The sequence below is a fragment of the Ascaphus truei genome, chromosome 13 (genome assembly GCF_040206685.1).
Source record: "Ascaphus truei isolate aAscTru1 chromosome 13, aAscTru1.hap1, whole genome shotgun sequence".
In the NCBI taxonomy this organism is placed as follows: Eukaryota; Metazoa; Chordata; class Amphibia; order Anura; family Ascaphidae; genus Ascaphus; species Ascaphus truei.
Genome location: NC_134495.1, coordinates 1976524 through 1990870, shown reverse-complemented (window position 1 = coordinate 1990870; position 14347 = coordinate 1976524). Strand labels below are relative to the sequence as shown.

At 47.6% G+C, this 14347-nt stretch overlaps 1 protein-coding gene across 1 annotated transcript in view; it reads left to right on the top strand.

Moving 5' to 3' along the window:
• The window catches only part of HSPB8 (heat shock protein family B (small) member 8), a 30749-nt gene extending 20125 nt beyond the window's left edge, over positions 1-10624 (top strand). The window contains exon 3 of the mRNA XM_075568068.1: positions 9021-10624. Within this exon, the coding sequence (XP_075424183.1) occupies positions 9021-9180 (160 nt within the window). The 3' untranslated portion in view covers positions 9181-10624. The remainder of the gene's footprint in view (positions 1-9020) is intronic.
• The last annotated feature ends 3723 nt before the right edge of the window (positions 10625-14347 follow it).

Here is a 14347-nt window from a genome sequence, read left to right as displayed (position 1 = left end):
GTATCATGTATGTACAGTATTGTATCATGTATGTACAGTTTTGTATCATCATCATGTATGTATAGTATTGTATCATCATCATGTATGTACAGTATTGTATCATCATGTATGTACAGTATTGTATTGTATCATCATGTATGTACAAGAGACAAAATGGATACCGGTGCTGTGAAAGTCCAAATGGATGATAGTCCTGGGAATTCCAGAAAGGAGGATGAGTGTCCAAGGAGGGGACGTTGCAGTTTCCTCAATCTTTAAGTAGTCAGATATGGCTTACTGCAGCCATGTGTGGGAGGGGAAGGGATGCGGTTACCAAAGCTCACCACTGATTGGTCCCTTTTGTCTCTTGTATCTAATCCTGATTGTGCTATCAGATTCCACCAGGCAGCCTAGTACCCCAATAGGGGGTCCATCCCTAGCTAGAGTTTATCATTCATCATTGTCTTCTTAGCGCTATTTTTACATCACCTTTTTTCTTATCATGTATGTACAGTATTGTATCATCATGTATGTACATTATTGTATCATCATGTATGTACAGTATTGTATCATCTTGTATGTACGGTATGTTATGACTTTGCTGCTTTCTATACCATGACTCTTCACAGCAATCATCCTTAATCTTTAATTGTACCGGTAAATTTCTCAGATACGACCGGGAGATCCCAGGACTTTGAATAGCTCGGCTCAGCCCCCTCACTTCCGATGTGGGGGACTGCTGATTTAACACATTAAAAACCCCTGTGTTACAGTACGTGTTATAACTCCCTCCCCTCCAATGTACTCTGTTTGTATTCGTGTCAGCTAAGAACAGTAAAGATAATATTGTTCTGCATTCAGCCTTATGCATGCTCATACAATGACATCATTGAGGTGCGCTGGGATCATTATAAAAGGAGCGTGCTTATTATAACATGGAAAAGAAAATAGGTGACATCAATGAGTCTCCTTCAGCATAAACGCTCAAAGCTTTAATCAGAGGATGCATGTCAGAATTTACCTGCAGGAACAGGTAATGCAGGAGTTACATGCAGGAACAGGTAATGCCAACATCTACAAAACTCCGTCAAGTTACTTAGTCTCATGTTAAGTGTAACGATGTGTCTTCAAATACCGATAACGTAATGTGAAGTCATGTTTTCTCCCGTAAACAGAGCATTGCATTAACTATAACTGCCGTTACGGATAACTACTTGCAAATGTTACCCTAACAGATCATAACTAAAAAAGTGCCTTAAGGTTAATGCAGGGACTCATGATAATCCACCCATCATTTATTTTTTACGTAAATACAGGTCTCCACTTAAGGGGGTATCACCATACTTTACTTTACAGACAGTTTGAGAACAACTACAATTAAATACAATTATTTTGTTTCACAAGAGAGCCAGAGAAAGTCAGAATTAAAATAATACATGCAAGGTAATTGAACAGAGTCCAGTGAATAGTGCTCTAATGACTGTAGGTAGAAAGTTTGTAGCATAATCAGTGCATTTGTTGATTGAAGAAAATCAAACAGGTGAGGTCATCTTAAGGTGAGTATACAGGTATGTAGGTGGGCGTATTGTATAGACCTATATATAAAGTCCTGGTTAGTGGTGTGAATGGAGAATGATTAGCTCCACCACATCACTGCCAATGAGGACAAGGTCTAAAAACGCAAACAATACCTATAGAATGCCTCCCAATAAATAAATGGGTAACTCACATAGACGTTCCTGGGTTCTTCTGATGGGCGTGCGTCTGCGGTAATTAGTCCAGTATTCGCCACGAGGCGCGGTGATGCGGAGCACAGCCAAGCATAAGGATGTGACAGGATTCAGCAATGATGTTAAAAACACTTCTTTACCATCACGGTGCAGACAGACAAGGAGAAAAAAGGGGGGATGGGGGGACTCGCTCTTACGCGTTTCACGCCTGCTCGGCGCTTCGTCAGAGAGTAGAGATAGTGTGCTGGGCCCCCCCTTCTTATAGATCATAGTGCCTGCCGGAAATTGGATATCTCAAACTTTTCCGGAAACCGGAAGTGACATAATTGAACCGTGATGCCACAATAAAGAAGTGTTTTTAACATCATTGCTGAATCCTGTCACATCCTTATGCTTGGCTGTGCTCCGCATCACCGCGCCTCGTGGAGAATACTTAAAATAATACATGGTTGCATTAAATACACAAAGGATATACATTTAGTTTACAGATATTTCATGGACAGTTAGAAAAATGGAAATGGGCATAGGTAACATTTACAGACAGGATTAAAAATGTGTTAGAAGAGGTAGGACAGGCCTGCAACGTGCTGTGTTAGAAGAGGTAGGACAGGCCTGCAATGTGCTGTGTTAGGAGACGTAGGATAAGCCTGCAATGTGTTGTGTTAGGAGAGGTAGGATAGGCCTGCAATGTGCTGTGTTAGGAGAGGTAGGACAGGCCTGCAATGTGCTGTGTTAGGAGAGGTAGGACAGGCCTGCAATGTGCTATGTTAGAAGAGGTAGGATAGGCCTGCAATGTGCTGTGTTAGGAGAGGTAGAACAGGCCTGCAATGTGCTGTGTTAGGAGACGTAGGATAAGCCTGCAATGTGCTGTGTTAGGAGAGGTAGGACAGGCCTGCAATGTGCTGTGTTAGGAGAGGTAGGATAGGCCTGCAATGTGCTGTGTTAGGAGAGGTAGGATAGGCCTGCAATGTGCTGTGTTAGGAGAGGTAGGATAGGCCTGCAATGTGCTGTGTTAGGAGAGGTAGGACAGGTCTGCAATGTGCTGTGTTAGGAGAGGTAGGGCAGGCCTGCAATGTGCTGTGTTAGGAGAGGTAGGATAGGCCTGCAATGTGCTATGTTAGAAGAGGTAGGATAGGCCTGCAATGTGCTGTGTTAGGAGAGGTAGGATAGGCCTGCAATGTGCTGTATTAGGAGAGGTAGGATAGGCCTGCAATGTGCTGTGTTAGGAGAGGTAGGACAGGCCTGCAATGTGTTGTGTTAGGAGAGGTAGGATAGGCCTGCAATGTGCTGTGTTAGGAGAGGTAGGACAGGCCTGCAATGTGCTGTGTTAAAAGAGGTAGGATAGGCCTGCAACGTGCTGTGTTAGAAGAGGTAGGATAGGCCTGCAATGTGCTGTGTAAGGAGAGGTAGGACAGGCCTGCAATGTGCTGTGTTAGGAGAGGTAGGACAGGCCTGCAATGTGCTGTGTTAGGAGAGTTAGGACAGGCCTGCAATGTGCTGTGTTAGGAGAGGTAGGATAGGCCTGCAATGTGTTAGAGATCCTGCCACAAGGAACTTAATTTATAAGGCAGGGCAGGTTGAAACATCGAAAGTGTCTCTTGTCCTCATGCTGTTTACCCCTTCCCCACAGACGTTTTGCGTGTAATTATCTTTATGGATATGCGTTAAGATCTGGAAAGATCACATTTGTTCTTCTTTTAAGTAACGTGAGTTTGAGCGTAATGGGGTTTGTGGATCTGGTCCTAAGTAGAGCAATAGTCTCCGTAACCTTTTCCCACTGGTAACATCTTGCAGACCCTTCCACACACGGCCTCACTTCCACCTTCTAGTGCATGTGACAACCCACCACGCATAGAGAAGGCAATGCAAGGACCGTCGCACATAGGAAGGCAATTCAGTATACAATGTTATAGGCTTGTTTACAGTGTGGCGGTGGGGGGGGGTCCCTCATATTTTTTTTCTGACCGGATGGGAACTGGGGGTCGCTACGGGCTGAACCCCGCTAGTTTCAGCTCTAGGGTCCCCCTTGTTACCGAGATATTTACCAGTGAAGTTACCAGGTTTAAATCTCTCCCCAGGAGTTTTTAAGTTCGACTTAAAACATTTTTATATGATTAAGAAAGTCTAACTTTTGGAATTTATAACATAAATATTGGATAAATACTTTTGGTATACTTTGCAAAGTGCTTTGCCCCAAAGTTTTATAAATATATAAAGCAGAGTTCCACTACGTTTTAGAAACTTCACTGACCACTGCTGATAACTGTTTAGTGTCACATATCACGTATCAATACTACCTTGTTATTGCATGAATCGTACCTGACTAGGAGGAGGCAGGGGTCCTCGGGAGTTGAACAGCCCTCGATTCCTAGGAGATTCCGAGACCCCTCGGTTCCTGAGATACATACTGTTTTAGTCACCTGTGTTTCAGCTCTGATTCAGGAAACCAAAATGGCGGCCAAATCCCTCGAGCCAATAGGAAGCTGCAATGTCATAAAGGGGAATGGCATTGTGGCTGCCTTTTGTATGATTGCGGGCACCATCTCTGAAAATCCAGGAAGTAAACGGTAACGTAACTAAAATGGTATGTATCTTGAGAACCAAGGGCGTCCCCAGTGCTAGAAATGGCGGATTCAGCTCCGAAGAACCCTACGGTTCAAATTTTATATGACTATCGTTAACCAAAATGGGCAGGATTGCTGCTTTAATATCGTTGGGATAATTACACCTGCCAAGTAACTGCAGATCAACAGTATGATAACACAGGCAGGTTCTACAGAATATTAATCTGCTATAACAAAATTGAGAAACCAGTTTAGCTAAGTGGACTATGAACCCAAAATGGATCATTAAACTGTTGAACTGCAGTTAGTTGTTGATAACTCAAGTTAAACCACTTTTCACAGCACTGAAGAAGTTAATGGAGAATAATTTAGATCCATTTAAATCCATCTGTTTCAAGTTCTAGTTATAATTGCAAATAGAACATCATTCACAGAATCAGCCATAAAAAGGCAGATAAAAGTGATTGAAATACCTTACAACGTTCTTTATACCACACAGGATGCCTCTGTTGTGTACACTGCCACGTATAAATCAGAGTGTGTGAGGACCACTCCTGTCTTATGCTAATACATTAAACTAACACGGCAGGCTGCATGATCCTTGCACTGCGCTTTGAAGCGTTTTAAAGCAGCAATCCCCCAGCTCGTGTATATATCTCCCCTCCCTTGTTTTATATAGGGTGGGAGCTAAGCCGCTTTAAGTTCCAGCTCCAAGCCCCCCCGGTTCCCGAGATACATATCAGTGAAGTTCCCGTGGTCTCCACCTGTCCTGGGGAATCTAACTGACTGTGTCATGCTGTCCAATAGGAAGCCGCAGCGTCATCCGTTGTGGCTTCCTATTGGACGACAATTTGAACCCCCTGTCGAAACCAGGAAGTGCTCCGGGTAACTTCCCCGGTAAGTACCTCGGAAATCGGCATGGGGCGCCAGTGCTGGAAGGAAGTGATCCAGGTAACTTCCCCGGTAAGTACCTCGGAAATCGGCATGGGGCGCCAGTGCTGGAAGGAAGTGATCCGGGTAACTTCCCCGGTAAGTACCTCGGAAATTGGCGTGGGGCGCCAGTGCTGGAAGGAAGTGATCCAGGTAACTTCCCCGGTAAGTACCTCGGAAATCGGCGTGGGGCGCCAGTGTTGGAAGGAAGTGATCCAGGTAACTTCCCCGGTAAGTACCTCGGAAATTGGCGTGGGGCGCCAGTGCTGGAAGGAAGTGATCCAGGTAACTTCCCCGGTAAGTACCTCGGAAATCGGCGTGGGGCGCCAGTGCTGGAATGAATACAGTTCAGGTCCAAAGGCCCCTCCAGTTTCCATCCTAAAAAAAGGAAGTCACATAGAGGGGAACACGGCTATGCAATGTCACCTTCCAGAAGAGATCAGGCTCGTTAGTAATTGCACTCGGTGTAGGTGCTGCTGTTAGAAAGAAGTGGATTTCACTAGCAGTATGCGTGAGGTGGCCACCAGCAGAATGTATTTATATTTTATTTACGTATATAGATCCAAACATCTACACCAGGCTCTTCAACTGGAGACCTGGGAAGGGCCTTCATGTGACCCTTGGACTCAGAGGTCTCAGACGCTAAGCATGGCTAGGGTTGCCAGGTGGCTTCTCTGAAAATACTGGACTCAATGGTGAAAGGTGCGTCAGGTCACTATGTCCAGGGAGGAACATACTGGGCACATAAATGTCCAGTATTACAGTACCTCTCATTTTTTACTGGACAGAGTATCCAAATACAGGACAGTCCGGTTCAATACCGAACACCTGGCAACCCTAAGCATGACATTAGCATGACATTAGCAGGAGCAAAGTGCAATGTTTCACACTAACACGTGCATGCAAGCTATGTAACTATATACGGTACAGGTGTTGTACATGCTGGCAAAATGTTAAACTGCTATAATCTTAAAGTCTTTAAATAAGTACCTTAAATGACAATACATTAAGCGTGTGGTCCTTTTACGCCTAAATGTTTTCTGCTCTGGCTCCTGCGGAGAAATGGCTGCAGCGCCTCAGCGTAATGCAAGGCTTTGCAGAATAGACCTTAGAATAAAGGGAAGTTGTATTCACTGTTTCAAGCCATTGAAATGGTTTATGAATAAGGTGGATTTTCATGTGGGCAGTAAATGTGTTTGATGGATACTGAAGGGGGGGGGGAACCAGACTGAATATCAAGCAGTACACAGTGACTGCCGGCAAATACCTTCCACCGACACGTTTATTGCAATCGTTCTTTCTCTCTCTATAAGAACTTGAACTGATGCAGAATATCAGAGCACTGATCTCACTAAATTGTTTTGATATAAAGGGGCTTATTCTAGATCAGCCGGAGCAGCCGAATCGAGCTTTCTACGACCAAAACTCCCCAATGACTTTTGTAGGTAATTTCGGCCAAAAGCAACTCAACCGGCTACTATAGAATAAGCCCCAAAGTGTGTATTAGCTATGAACAGCTGTAAACATGACTTCCTGTATCAGGAAGAACCATGACCATGTATGTAAGGGTGGACACTGCCACGCATGTAAGGGTGGACACTGCCACGCATGTAAGGGTGGACACTGCCACGCATGTAAGGGTGGACACTGCCACGCATGTAAGGGTGGACACTGCCACGCATGTAAGGGTGGGCACTGTCACGCATGTAAGGGTGGACACTGCCACGCATGTAAGGGTGGACACTGCCACGCATGTAAGGGTGGACACTGTCACGCATGTAAGGGTGGACACTGTCACGCATGTAAGGGTGGACACTGCCACGCATGTAAGGGTGGACACTGTCACGCATGTAAGGGTGGACACTGCCACGCATGTAAGGGTGGACACTGTCACGCATGTAAGGGTGGACACTGCCACGCATGTAAGGGTGGACACTGCCACGCATGTTTTGGTTCTACAAATGTTTTTTCTTTTGATTAAAAAAATAAATGTCATGGGCCGGTTTTGCCAAAACTCGATTTGTTTAGTTTTGATGGGGAATTTTTGCCAAATGATGGGGGGGAAAAACTCACAAAAAGCATGAAAATGCTGAAATAAGTATAAAATCATAAAAACAATTAGGAAACTAAAATAATAGGACTGAAAATGAATACTTGAATAAATAAAAAAAGATATGGCAAGAAACACCTAGAGATGGGCGCCTGGTATGGTGATTTGGTTCTAAATTATATTTTATTTTTGGTTACAAAAACAGTAAGAATTTTGGTACCCTTACATGTAAGTACTATGCTATTTTCTGTCGTGATTAAGGGGGGTAAAGCCCCGTTTTCCTTGCCTTCTGCATGGCACCCAGCCAAAGTCCAGCAGGTACCTCCTAAAACATCATTAGCCTTTTGTGAGTAAGAAAGCCCCTTGGAAAATCCCTGCTGCCTGGGATAGAACAACGTGCAGAAAACGCTTTCATTCATGTTTCATGTCTCTACAAAGGAAAGCAAACAACCAAGCAAAATAAAAAAAATGGGCTATCAAATTAGTTTTCTTTGATTAAACCTGGTGCCGTTTCTTTATTCCAGTTTTGCCGCCGGGAGACTAGATATTAGACCCATTTTATTCCGTGGTGATTCAGCTACTTGGTGTACATTGTAGTCGGCACTTTATAGAAGCAAGCTGCTTATTTTCTCCCTCTGTATGCGCCTGTAATATGTGATAACTATCTCTGCCCGTTTCCTGTCACTATGCCAAGTACGTGCCATATAGGTTTACCATAGGGATTTATTCAATAATGACACTGTGTGAAGCTGGCAGTCGGCACGCACAGAACCAGGAGGAGATGAGGCGCTTTGGGCGGAGTTTCCGCAATACAGGATGGGGTTTTGATTCATATAATGATAAGAAAATTGCACCTCCTGTTTTAAGTGGAAAAAAAAATAGAAAATATATTGCCTGATAACAAACCGAGCTGTAACAATGACATTGGGATTTAGTCATTAAACGACCGGGGCAGTATAGTGCCGATCGGGGCAGTATAGTGCCGATCGGGGCAGTATAGTGCCGATCGGGGCAGTATTGCATGGAATTTCCCATTGGGAGTTTCCGCACGACCGTGCCCGTCGATGTGACTGGAATGATAGAGATCATGTGATTGCTCAGAAACGATCACATGATCAGGACAGGGGCGGGGCTCAAAGAGTGGTTATAGGAGGCGGCAGGCATATTATAATGACATCATTGCGCAGAATTCTTCTACCAACTTCAATCATTTTCATCCCACTTTATAAAGCAGTTTGGCTGAATGAGCGGCTCAGTGAGTAACTGCTCAGTGAGTAACGGCTCAGTGAGTAACGGCTCAGTGAGTAACGGCTCAGTGAGTAACGGCTCAGTGAGTAACGGCTCAGTGAGTAACTGCTCAGTGAGTAACTGCTCAGTGAGTAACGGCTCAGTGAGTAACGGCTCAGTGAGTAACGGCTCAGTGAGTAACGGCACGGACTGATGAACAATGATCCCGAGTGAAGCAGGGGAACCTGGTGCAAATCCAGCTGTCGGCTCCTTGTGACCTTGGGCAAGTCACTATCTGTGCCTCAGAAACCCAAAAATAGATTGCAAGCTCCATGGGGCGGGGACTTGTGCCTGGAAATAATGTTTTGGCTTGCTGCGCATATTGTTGGCGCTGTGCAAGATAAACACAAGTTGTTTCGTACTTTTAGTGCAGACACAGGCAGAATAACGTTTTCCGTTGCTGTGTATCTTCCCCCTTTGAAACCCTTTGGACATAACCCACAAATACTTTATTTGACTTTGCCATGTCCTCTTTTTCAGGCTTCCCTCGGAAGTGGACCCTCTGACGGTGTTTGCCTCTCTGTCTCCAGAGGGCCTGCTTATTATCGAGGCGCCCCTGGTGCCCCCGTACAACCAGTATGGAGATGACAGCTACACCTACGAGCTTCCTCTGGATGCCCAGGAAGCCATTGCCTCCTAAACCGCTCGAATCCAACCTTCCGCGGGAGAATCTCGCTGGATTCCACGTGATGTCGCATTAGCCAAACAGAATTGTACATTTGATCTTGTATATTTTATTTCTTAAAATAAGTGCTGTTTCGTTAATTCCTCTTACAATTCTACTGTAGAAGTTTATACATTACACTTAGAATAGGCAAAAACGGAATTCCTGGAACAATAGTAAAATGCACGTGATCTGCTTTTATACGGTGACTGCAGGGTGGCGCCATGTCTCTTCTAATACAATATGCATGTAGGGTTTACTCAATCACTACAACTTGTATTATTTATTGACCCGTTCAAGATAAAGTTCTACTCTGCTTAATGTCAGAAAACGCAGGTTACTCACAACTTAAATAATCCATATTCAGCTTGTGCGGTAACCTGATCGGAGGCGCCTGACATTGCCAGTTAAATTGGAATAAATGTGACCACTTCCTGGGTGTGAACAGGCCGGCTTTCCTACGTCAGACATCAGTACTTATCTTTTACCTAATATCCATGATGACATTACAGCAAATTCTGCTACTAAATGCCACCCAAAAAATAACAGCATCTTAACCCTTTCACTGTCAGATGGAGTTTTCAAAGCAATGCAATGTGTTGGTAGCTGCTCTGGCAGCAAAAGAGTTAAACATGTTTGATGACTCTGCCTTCTCTGTGTGCTGGGGAAGATTGCTACAGCTCAGGGGTGGACAACTCCTCAACGACTGAGCCACCCGTGCTGAAGTAGAGATATCCTTAAAACCTGACCTGTTAGCGGCCCTTGAAGACAGGAGTTGACCACAGAGTCAAGACTGAGCCAACTCCAGTATTTCACCTGTTCCGTCCGATTGGCACATTAATCCAGCCCTCGGCTACCAATAAGGTCCTTTGTAAAAGCCACCGCCCAGAGCTGAAGAAGAGATCAGCTCCGTTCACAAATGTAACTAAAATCTTCTCCGGTATGGAGACGCGGCATCACAGAAAAGGAGATAAGAGCCCCCCCCCCCCTCCCCCCCCCGGTCACTCCCATCACTTAGTTATAGTTTAAACGCACATTTTCTTGTAAAAGTTCAGCCTTGGTGCCTATTAAATCTGGAGGAATGAACATTAGAAACATCCAGTGACCCATGCCTACTGTGGGTATGAACGATCAAGACCAGCCTGCCACACTGATAGTACATTTGTAGAGGTCTCAGCGGAACATCTAATTCTATGAGTCTCTGTTTCTTACTCAAGTTAACGATAGCTGAGCTTTCCCTGATTTTCCAACTTCCAATCTGCACTGTGGGAGGTTCTGAAAACTGTGATTGGCTCACGGACCTAGGGCAGAATTACCCGAGGTTTGTCTGTATATTGGAGATAACAGAAAGGCGTTGTGTTTTTGTGGTTTTTTTTTCATTTGTTTGCTAAGATTATGGAATTAAATATTTATAAACATTTATAGAATGGATTTCTTTCTTTGATTACATAGGAAAGGCCACCACACAGGCAGCATATAAAATACTATTGCTTGGATAATTACATAGATATATAGTAGATTAGGTGAAACGACACATATGTACATCTAGTATAGACTTTATGGTTGGTTGAAGTCCTTCACCTAAATTAATATTGATCTAGAATGACTAATTAGTAAAGTATTTCCTTGTTTATTTGAAGCTTGATTCCACCTGCGGCTAAACTAAGAACAGTTTTACCACTCAAGAGAAAGACTAGTTTTTCCTCGCCATTTACCAATCGATGCTGAAGCAGGTGCTGAAGCAGGCACTGTAGCCATCATTCGCTTACTTGCTGTTCTTGCTTCTGTGTCCTCTCCATGTGGAGGACGGATGAGCAGCACTCACAACATCAGATTTACTCTGAGCACTTCTAGACAAGAGGGAATGTGTAATAATGCACAGGTATTAATGATTACTCTATACATTAATATTCCTACATCACACCAGTATCACAAATACTGTAACAATGTTTCCCATATTAAAGCAGCAATCTGCTTACACATTCATTATATTTACAAGAATAAACAGATAACGGGTGCTCCAGTCAGTCACCTTTCTGCATCCTGGATATCAGCAATTCCTTGCATAGCAGCTTGGGCTTTCTTACATCCCACCAGGACCCTTACCAGGGCTGCACTCTCATTCATGGACCCACATCCTGTCCCCTGGGCAGAGAAACCTCCTAGTCCCTACCTGGGATGCAGGTGTGCATTGTGGACCTGTATTTCAGCAGCTCCATTATGATACTCTGAGACCCTATTCATGGGACCTCTCTCTGAGTATCATACACTTCCCCTATATTGGGTAGCACACGCCTCACGCTACAGTACATAATGTGGACCTATTATCAATAAGGGACATGTTCCCTAACTGAAAAACAATAACGGTGACCGTACTCCCTGACACATGTAGTTACACTCAAACTAGTCTGACTATCTACAATGTGATTCCCTCATCTCTGCCTCCTGAGAACCTCAACCTAGAAGTTTCTACAGCTCTATATATACACAATCGTGACATCACGTCACCTTGCCTACCGTGGGAATGGCTATAATTATACTTAATATGCTACACCAGGTGGCAGAATAAACACCTCCTAGAAGGTGGGCGTGCCTAAGGTTCCTGCCTAGTAACCCTGTGCCATGTGATTGGAGAGGGGCAGTACACTGCAGCAACCCATACAGGTAATCCTCTAGGGCCCTTAACCCCTTAAGTGAATATAGTAATCCCAAAGAGGGGTTACAATTATATATTTCTAAGGGGAATTAAAAGACCAAATGTAAGATGGGAGGATGATATCAGAAAATTGGTGGGAGCTACGTGGAGACGAGAGGCTTGTACCCCAGTACTTGGAATATGATTGGGGAGCCTTCATCCAGCAGTGGGGAGACAACAGATGAAGATAATTATATATTTATATTACTTTATTGGAAACGAGGTTGTCTGGAGCTAGACTGCAGAGCTCCAAGCTACAAGGGTTCATTGGGTCTTAGCAGGATTATTATCCATGGGTCAGCCTCACTCTGGGGACCAATAGAAAGCAGCGACATCAATGAATTATGTGCAGCTGGCAAAAATAAAATATTTAATATGGCGGAACTACCATATGTACAGCCAATTCTGCTGCACCAGTGCCTGTACTGGTTAGGGGCCCAATCTCCAGGCACATATGGATCAGCAGCACACACTCTACCTCAGTGCCTCCTACTTCCACACCAGGCTCTGCCTCTGTGCCTCCCACACCCACACCAGGCTCTGCCTCTGTGCCTCCCACACCCACACCAGGCTCTGCCTCTGTGCCTCCCACACCAGGCTCTGCCTCTGTGCCTCCCACACCAGGCTCTGCCTCTGTGCCTCCCACACCAGGCTCTGCCTCTGTGCCTCCCACACCCACACCAGGCTCTGCCTCTGTGCCTCCCACACCAGGCTCTGCCTCTGTGCCTCCCACACCAGGCTCTGCCTCTGTGCCTCCCACACCCACACCAGGCTCTCCCTGTGCCTCCCACACCAGGCTCTGCCTCCCACACCAGGCTCTCCCTCGGTGCCTCCCACACCCACACCAGGCTCTCCCTGTGCCTCCCACACCAGGCTCTGCCTCCCACACCAGGCTCTCCCTGTGCCTCCCACACCAGGCTCTCCCTCGGTGCCTCCCACACCCACACCAGGCTCTCCCTGTGCCTCCCACACCAGGCTCTGCCTCTGTGCCTCCCACACCAGGCTCTCCCTTGGTGCCTCCCACACCAGGCTCTGCCTCTGTGCCTCCCACACCAGGCTCTCCCTCGGTGCCTCCCACACCAGGCTCTCCCTTGGTGCCTCCCACACCAGGCTCTGCCTCTGTGCCTCCCACACCAGGCTCTCCCTCGGTGCCTCCCACACCAGGCTCTCCCTCGGTGCCTCCCACACCAGGCTCTGCCTCTGTGCCTCCCACACCAGGCTCTCCCTCGGTGCCTCCCACACCAGGCTCTCCCTCGGTGCCTCCCACACCAGGCTCTCCCTCGGTGCCTCCCACACCAGGCTCGGCCTCTGCCTCCCACACCAGGCTCTCCCTCGGTGCCTCCCACACCAGGCTCTGCCTCTGTGCCTCCCACACCAGGCTCTGCCTCTGTGCCTCCCAGACCAGGCTCTCCCTCGGTGCCTCCCACACCAGGCTCTGCCTCGGTGCCTCCCACACCAGGCTCGGCCTCTGTGCCTCCCACACCAGGCTCTCCCTCGGTGCCTCCCACACCAGGCTCTGCCTCTGTGCCTCCCACACCAGGCTCTCCCTCGGTGCCTCCCACACCAGGCTCTGCCTCTGAGCCTCCCACACCCACACCAGGCTCTCCCTGTGCCTCCCACACCAGGCTCTCCCTCGGTGCCTCCCACACCAGGCTCTCCCTCGGTGCCTCCCACACCAGGCTCTCCCTCGGTGCCTCCCACACCAGGCTCTCCCTCGGTGCCTCCCACACCAGGCTCTCCCTCGGTGCCTCCCACACCAGGCTCAGCCTCTGCCTCCCACACCAGGCTCTCCCTCGGTGCCTCCCACACCAGGCTCTGCCTCGGTGCCTCCCACACCAGGCTCGGCCTCTGTGCCTCCCACACCAGGCTCTCCCTCAGTGCCTCCCACACCAGGCTCAGCCTCTGTGCCTCCCACACCCACACCAGGCTCTCCCTGTGCCTCCCACACCAGGCTCTCCCTCGGTGCCTCCCACACCAGGCTCTGCCTCTGTGCCTCCCACACCCACACCAGGCTCTCCCTGTGCCTCCCACACCAGGCTCTCCCTCGGTGCCTCCCACACCAGGCTCTCCCTCGGTGCCTCCCACACCAGGCTCTCCCTCGGTGCCTCCCACACCAGGCTCGGCCTCTGCCTCCCACACCAGGCTCTCCCTCGGTGCCTCCCACACCAGGCTCTGCCTCTGTGCCTCCCACACCAGGCTCGGCCTCTGCCTCCCACACCAGGCTCTCCCTCGGTGCCTCCCACACCAGGCTCTGCCTCTGTGCCTCCCACACCAGGCTCTGCCTCTGTGCCTCCCAGACCAGGCTCTCCCTCGGTGCCTCCCACACCAGGCTCTGCCTCGGTGCCTCCCACACCAGGCTCGGCCTCTGTGCCTCCCACACCAGGCTCTCCCTCGGTGCCTCCCACACCAGGCTCTGCCTCTGTGCCTCCCACACCAGGCTCTCCCTCG